The sequence below is a fragment of the Cyphomyrmex costatus genome, unplaced genomic scaffold (assembly GCF_001594065.2).
Source record: "Cyphomyrmex costatus isolate MS0001 unplaced genomic scaffold, Ccosl1.0 scaffold142, whole genome shotgun sequence".
NCBI classification, from domain to species: Eukaryota; Metazoa; Arthropoda; class Insecta; order Hymenoptera; family Formicidae; genus Cyphomyrmex; species Cyphomyrmex costatus.
In genome coordinates, this window is record NW_017275413.1 from 983,172 (window position 1) to 991,752 (window position 8,581).

The 8,581-nt window shown below is 30.5% G+C and overlaps 1 protein-coding gene across 1 annotated transcript; it reads right to left on the reverse strand.

Moving 5' to 3' along the window:
• Nucleotides 1–2,452: 2,452 nt before the first annotated feature.
• Nucleotides 2,453–7,184, reverse strand: aft (cap methyltransferase 2). Its single transcript, XM_018551631.1, is given in 4 exon segments — nucleotides 2,453–2,550; nucleotides 3,248–3,791; nucleotides 4,738–6,298; nucleotides 7,105–7,184. Coding segments are annotated over 3 exon segments (2,100 nt in total). The 5' UTR covers nucleotides 6,196–6,298; nucleotides 7,105–7,184.
• Between the last annotated feature and the right edge of the window lie 1,397 nt (nucleotides 7,185–8,581).

An 8,581-nucleotide genomic window follows, 5' to 3' on the forward strand; every position in this document is an offset into this window, starting at 1 on the left:
AAACAAAAAGGTCAAACCTGGTCTTCGAAGCGCATTCGATTGTGTTGCCTGTGTACTATACGTACATATGTATTATATAGCGACGTGGACTCTTGCCTATTGTGTGAAGCTGGTTTATGCAATAATTATATTAATCCTTTTTGCCTCATATATGTATATATTTATTTTTGATCTGATTTAACCGTGTAATAGATCTTAACGGATTAATTCGCTTTATAGGTCATTGATGCTCATAATCAGTGATACATCAATCTCTCGAAATAGATTATATCGTATAACACGTCTACTGCATTAGAGATTAGATAATAATTCTAATCGCAAAATTAAGATCAAAGAATACTAAACTAATTGACAGTAGTATTATATATCCGCTGAATAAAAAATTGTAAATAAAAAATAGAACACTTTTATATTCATCGTATATTCTTACATACATATGTTATTTGTCCTTATTATGTTTCTTTTGAGATTCGTAAATAAACTACTTACAATTAAAAAACTCTCTCTGATTTACATATTTTACGGTTTTATTTTTCCAAATAAAATACGTTTATACAAATATATAAGTTTGAAAACGGCCGTCTCTTGTATAAAGATGGAGTCAAGTTTGCGAAACTTTATATTATTTTAGTGACTTTACTATAATTCTTATAAATTTAATAGAATTAGGTTGAAATTGCAGAAAAATCGGAAATCTGAGAGTGGACATTTCAACCTTTTTCGTGTACAAAATTTCATAGGGTAATGTCTACGTCTTTGTGGTTTTTTTCATGATATTACACGGATTAGATTAATCAAAAATAATAATTGTTCGTTCTTGTCTAACTCACATAGGTATGGAAAAGAAACAAAAAAATTTGGACACTACCCTAAAAAGTTTAATATACGAAAAAAGCCGAGACGTCCACACTCAGGTTTCTCCTCTAATAGCATACAACACGTGCCCATCTATGATTACGTATAAAATACGTAGTTCTAGTTAGTACTGGCAGAGTTCTATGCTCTGCAATCATTTTAAAACAGAGTTCTGCTACAAATTTTTAGTCAATTTTTTAATCTCCATGCGTCCAGCACGACACTTGGAGAAAAAGTGACGTGATGGACACGGAGATTAAAAAATTGATTAAAAATATGTAGCGGCCGGAACTTTGCTTAAAAATGATTGCAGAGCATAGAACTCTGCCAGTACTAACTAGAACTGGCATTAAAACTGGTATAAATAACCAGCATGATACTTTCTCTCCAAGTGTCGTGTTGTACTTATATTTAATTTTATAATTATTAGTAATTGTTGAAATTTTGTTTTTATATTATATATTTTAGTAGAACTCGAGTAGTACTAATTGGAACTGTTGCCAAAATTGATAATATTTGTCGTTTTTTGGTACTTTAGACGAGAAAATGTCATGCTAGATTCTCGAAGTTAGTACGACATTTTCATTTTTAATTTTTTAGTATTACAAAATGCGGAACTATTGTTTATTTTTATAAGGAACTGTAGAACTGTGAAAAGTGCTACTGGAACTGTTGTAATATTTTTGATATCGACAGAATGTCGTGGTAGCTTCAGATCCGTTTCCCTTGTTTACATTCGTTAAACAAGGATAATGCATTATGTATGAAATAAAATACACCTATTTTAACGGGATAATATAATTTAATCAATAAAATATTCTAGAAGGTATTATAGGATATATAAAAATTTCACAGAAATTTTGGTTTATTTTTAGAAAATAACGTTATAATTTTCTTTCTATCAAAATATTTGATTTACAGCTAAAAGTATAGATTAAGTAAAAATATAGTTGTGTTATAATATGTGTATTTCTCAATTTTTCTTTTAACTTCTAATTTTTATATTGTAATTTAGATAGTCCTATACAATCCTATATAATCTTTTAGTTTTTTACGAAGTATAAAAAAATTCCTAAAATATTTTAGTCAACTGCTGTAGCGATCCTGAAGTGATCTTTGACAATTAAGAAATATATAACAGTACCATTACTTCAGGAATTATTTTGCACTTCTGTCTTCTATGTGATACATATAATCGGACATATATATATATATCTCTCAGTTTGCTGCATATTTTACAGTATTAGAATTACGAAATTGTGTTAAAAAAAAAAAACAAAAATAAAACTATATATGTCAGTGTTATACATGCTATATCTATATATATTGCTTTTATTAACGTTTAAACAAAAAATACTGCAAAAGTACATTTTCAGACTGATTTTTAAAAAGTAACGGAAAAATAACGAAAAGTTACCTTTCGAGTAACTGTAACAAGTTACTTTTAAAAAGCGGTAACTCGTTACTTTTTTTACTCGGTAACGTAACTGTAACTTGTTACTTTTAAAAAGTAATTTTTTATTCCTCCTGGTATATACATGTAATTATTTATAATTATACACACAATCATATGAATATACATATAAGTTTCACACTGCTATAACTTTTTATCAAGTATCGTATTGATAACATGACAAGCATATAGTTTGATCATCAGATGATTAAGTAGCATCATCATAGGAAACTTGTTGCATTCTAGAAAGAAAATGTATTGTCAAAGATCTACTAAAAATAAGATAATAGGTGCATTTTTTATACGAATAACAATATTCTTTGTTTAAGATTGAAATGGTTTTTCGTCGACAAAAATTTAATCTCGTAACTATGAAGTTATAGATATTGAAAAAAGATTGATTTTTATCCAAAAATATAGCTAAAAAAAATAGGTTCTTTAATAGAATTTTGAATACGATAGTTATTAAAAAGTTCGTGGCGTTTGGAAAACATCTCAAAAATTGAGCAAGAATATTGAAATTTGAACAAATATACCATGTTTGAGCTTTATTTTTAAAGAATTTCCCAATTGCTAAGAAATTCCCAAATGCTAAGAATTTATTAATAATTATGTATACACATCAAAATCTATTTAAAAAAAACACTTCCTTTTACTTACATCTTTTTAAATAAAAATCACTCTCTCTTTAATGCCTTCCTTTATTATATACACATGTATATCAATCTCTTAAAAAGAATTGTGTATATATTAAGTGTAGACAAAGAAAAAAATTACTTTAATTTTTAATAAGAAATATTGTTTTGTGTTCATCAAAATATACCTATTACCAGATTCTTTGTATACAACTTAGTGAGGATGTAATTGCACAAAATATGTTATTAAAATGAAAAAAAATCAAAATTTCCTTTTTCTTATGTATGTATTCATGAATCTTACCATATAAAACTGTTATAGGTATTATTGACAAAACTGCCATATCTTGTTCACGTGCGTTATGAGATGTGATCAAAATTTCATCTAAATATTCCAGTACTTTCTCATTGCGCCGATAATTCTCCAATTTAAGACGATAGCCTTCATTATCATGAATCTCAACAATAATTTTATTAAAGGAATTTCCTAAAAGATATAGAAGGCCAATATTGAACTGCGTTAATAAAGAGTAACCAATTAAAATGAGTGTTTGCTCGGATTCGAGCTTCTTTAATCGATCATAAATTTCGGTAATTATCCGATAACTATCGTAATTTTGTACGAATTGGAAGCTTAATATCTCATAGCTTTGATCGATATGTTGTACGAATTCTCTCATAATTTCTGCTGGTGGAAAGCAGACGGTGTTGTGCATATCTTGCATTGCGTTATCAATTTTATCCAATATTTGCAGAATTTTCAAGTCGCAAAAGCGTGAACTGCATATTTTGTTAAACAACTTTCCCGTTTGTATCTCTAAAGATTCTGGTAATGTCTGTAGATTCCACTATAAAAGTAAAATAACCACGTTGTAAATGATGTATATTTATGATTTTTTCTCAGATGTACATACAATAAAAAAAATATTTTTTAAACTACAGTAATATATAAGTTTCTATGAATAAATTACTTCGTAAGCATTACTATAGATTAAAATAAATATAAGTATGATAATAGGGGACTCCTGAGATTAAAACTAAAATTAATTAAATAAACAGGAAAGTGAGAGTAAACTACACGGTTAAAGATAAGCTAAAATTAATCTATATATTCTATAGTTTCATGTATGGTATGTACAATATTATTCCATTTTCATTCGTTTCAACAGACTTTCAATCATCTTCAGAGAATTATGTAACATACGTATATATAACATGTGTAAGTACGATCTCGTTACCATAGTCCAAATGATACAGTAAACGCAAATGCAATCTAAGAGGAAATTGTCGAATTTTAATAAATAGTGTTGTCAATTTTTTAAAATTGTTATTACAAGTGACTCATCGGATCGAATAGTGATATGTATTATTACTATGTAATAAGGATTACTTCGATGATCGAATAACGTCATGTACATATACATGTTACATAATTCGTTAAAGATGACAGAAAGTCAGTCAAAACGTCCGAAAATGGAATAATATTGTATATACATGAAATTATATAATATCAGGAGACGCGGTAGTGTCTCCGGCCATGTTCAAATATAGATTATTTTAGCGCTCCTTTAATCGCAGTTTACTCTTACTTGCCTGTTTATTTAATTATAATTTTAATTATATAAATTAAAATATTTTATTAATTTTCTTTTTAACTTTAATTTGTCAATTTGGAATGCGACAGAATTTTACGAAAATCGACATTTCTTAAATTGTGAAAGTTACATGATATATGTAGGTTTTTTTTTTATATCTTAAAGACATTTTAGAAACACAATTGAAAAATTTGCTTACAATATAAAATTTTTTTGACGGCCATTCAATCTCTTTTGCATTATTCCATACTTGTTACAAACGCTCTTCCGGTTCCAAGTCTTGACTTTTGCAACGCTCATTGTACGAATCGACGTGGAATTTTTTATTCATAAATTGATTGTTGGTTTTTTCAATTATCTCCCGGCCGACTATTTCGTCCGCAGAATCTATTTTTTTTAATCTGTAGTTTTTGAGATATTTGATACTGATCATTCGTTTGATAAATGATGTAGAAAAATTATTTCTCGTGTGAAACGTTCTTATGTTATCCTCTATGACCCGGCACTGATGAAACTTGAAAAATTTGCTGCACTGTTCAATCCTCCGTAAAAAGCCATCTGGAATATCCCGCAGGTTAAACATTGCATTCACAGGTGGCACCTTGCCGTAATAATACTTAAGTGTACATAAATACGGTGCTATGTAATCTCTGCCCTTGAAATTCATACAAACAATATACATTTCCGAGTTTCCTCCTTTGCTGGTCGCTGGTTTCGTTACGCTGACCTGTTGGAAGGCACAAGACAGCAGATACATCAAGCACACGGAGCTGTGCTCGAACAGAGTAAAGAGCTTCAGCAAGAAATTACCACCTTTTTGCAGGAGATGCAAGCAGGCCACTGTCTCGCACAAGTGCAATTGTGCTACAGTGCTCTCCTGCTCTCCAGGCAAATTCATGCAGTCTATACTACCATCCGCGGTGACCAGTAGAATCCGTCCTTCACTATCCAGGGACTCAGATTTCTTCACCAGAGTATCTACATTTTTCAGATCCATAATATTTCCCGTGTTATCGGCGCCAAAGCACCAATGTTTCAGAGTGTGTCTGATAAATCTATCGTCTGCGATCATACTATCGTACGAATTTCCTTCACAGTAAGGATTTAAAGTGGTGGCTAGCCAATTCCACTGAACATCAGGTGCATTTGTCTTCAGCCAGTGGTTCAGAGCAGTCACAAATGCACCTGGCGCTTCGCAAAGATGCACGGACTTGAAACTTTTACTGTCTACTTCACGGTAAATTTCATTCAATGGCACCAGAGAAAAATTGCTAGCAATTTCATAGAACTTGCACCAGGCTTGAGTCACAAGTTCTGCTTGTATATTTTCTCTTACCATGGATACAACTTCACCTGCTTCATTCATTCGATTTGTGTGCTGCTGCCATTTGCTGAGATTAAAATTGTTCAGGCGACCCTTCACTTCATTCAGATCTCTTTTTATTTTCTGCAATGTGTTCAGCTGCCATGGTGGTTCTGTAAACATAGACTCTACCTGAGGTAATACATATGTTTGTCTATCTTGTTGCACATTTGAGATGATAAAATGTTTTTCGAACAGTATTTGCATGTTAGATGATATATCGATCTTCTCATCATACTTATCTCGCGATGTCTGTGAATGCTTTGAAGAAAAATTTTTTTCTTTTTTCTCCATCTTTGTATAAATAAACTAATTTAAAACAGCAATGTAACTGCAAATCACTTTTACTTTCTTAATCTTCTTATTAGTTATTCCTCGTCTTTATCTTACATAATACCTGGAAGTTGCAGTTCTACATTAAAATTCTTGCTGGAAAGGATTATTAAAGAGCATATTTTCTTAAAACATTTCATAATCTATAAACTGATTCCCATAAAAATAGTTTGCAAATAAAATTACATAAAATTTATATAACAGAATGGCTTACTAATAAAATATTGGGTAATTATATAAAATATCTCTACCACCTCTGATTGTGATAAAATTAGGCTCATTCGACGCGTTTTCACTCAAAACGAAAATATCTGACAAAAAAACGTAGCAGTTGACGACTATTCAGATTAGGAAATTTATCATTCCGAGATGAGCACTATATGTACGTACTTTACTTTCACTGCTAATGCAAAGAATTTGTGTATTTAAAGCAGTGAATTTGTGTTCTTGAAGCAGTACTTTTGTGGTTTTAAAATATTGATTTGTTGTCATTTTGAAGCAGTACTTTTGTATTTTTAAAGCAGTGAATTTGCGTACATGATCACAGCTCATTACGCATGCTTGTGTGAAAAAAAAGCGTAAGCATCTATTTAATGAAACAAATATTTACATATTGCGATCATATCGTACATACATGATATATCAATGCGTACACATAGCATTCATATTGAGTCGGAAGACATATTTCCTAACCTGAATAGTAGCCTTTAACGCTTAATAACTCGATTCACAAGATGGATTGCCGCGTTCTTCCGCCAGATTCTTTCGTTTTGAATGAAAACGCGTCGAATGAGCCTAATTTTATCACAATCGGAGATGGTGGGAATATTCTGTCTAACAATCAAATATTGTAAATTGTAAGGTTATAACCTAAATTCCTGCCGTCGAGCCATAACTTCGCGGCGAGTAGCAGCGACCGGCGAGACGATTACTTCGACTCGAGACGTCGGACTTCGGTAGACTTCGGCAATCTGAATTAAGTCCAAGCCACAGCAAGGGAATAAAGATAGAGATTTGAAGCGCCTCTATGTCCACAAAACGTGGACATTGAACTATGTAGCCAATGTCCACGATCGTGTCGGTAATATCCACGATTTTTGGTTCGAATCTTCCCTATATCCATGATTTTTTTGGTTCGAATCTTCCCTATGTCCATGATTATCGGTCAAAGAGATTATATAACCTCTTTGTTATCGGTCTGTTAGACAGACAAAGACAAACGATTGATCGAAATAAGGCAAAAGAACAGGCCTATATGCATGCACAATGAATAAACGCTAGTAAACGTATTTTACATGCTTTTTATGATTATTTACTGGCTGACAAGAGCAGTACAGCTTTAACCCACTTTTACAGATAATCTTATTATTTTGTTTTACCTAAATTTTCTTTATGTACAAAAGGGATACCAGAAACTTTAATGTATTATTATTTTGTTTATGACGTCACAGTCCAATGTAGTCGGAGCGATTACTCAGGTTCCTTAAAGAAGAATTAATTTATTGTAGTAATTAGCAATTACTAATTATTGGTAAAGGGAAAATTAATAATTTCTTATTTTACTTATATCGCGTCCTTAATATTCATTTTTATTCACATCGTTCTACGTTATTGATGCATGCGAACAAAGGGTGGAGAGACGTAAATAAAAAATCATAAAATAGAAAAATGTAAAATCAACGTTATTTATTGATACAGTCCACCTTTCGTACATGTACTTAATTTTGTACGTTAACTAGGCTCACACTCATAATGTTGTTCCCAGCTCCGGATAAGAGACTTCTCTTTCAGTTTTTGAACATGGCCAGACACACACACTATACCGCGTCTCCTGATATGAAACTTTACGTTTTTTTTTTTAGCATGGCATCTCAATTATTTAACATAGCATTTATTAATACTTCTAAATGTTGCTCCTCTTCGAAATAAGATTTTATTAAATATTTATAAGTCAATAGTTATCTATGCAATTTAAATTACAAAACGTATATCGCTCTATCATGAAGAGAAAAAACAAATATTTAATAATTTTTATCTTCGTTTTTCTAAAAACACGCTAGTATGTAATCTCTTTTTCTCTCTCTCTCTCTATCTATCTATCTCTTGACATTTGAAATATAAAAACAAATACAAAAATGTTAGGATTTCAACAGAATGCACAGTGTTGACTTTTTTATAAATATAAATTTAAGATAAAAAAATAAATTATTGTGCTCTATAAAATATATCCTTTAAAGTTATTAATTATATTAATTATTAATTCTTTAAAGTGTTTTAATGTTTACCGAAAAATAATTAGTTTCTTTTTAAATATAAAAGCAGTACTTTTAAAAGATTTAATAGGTTT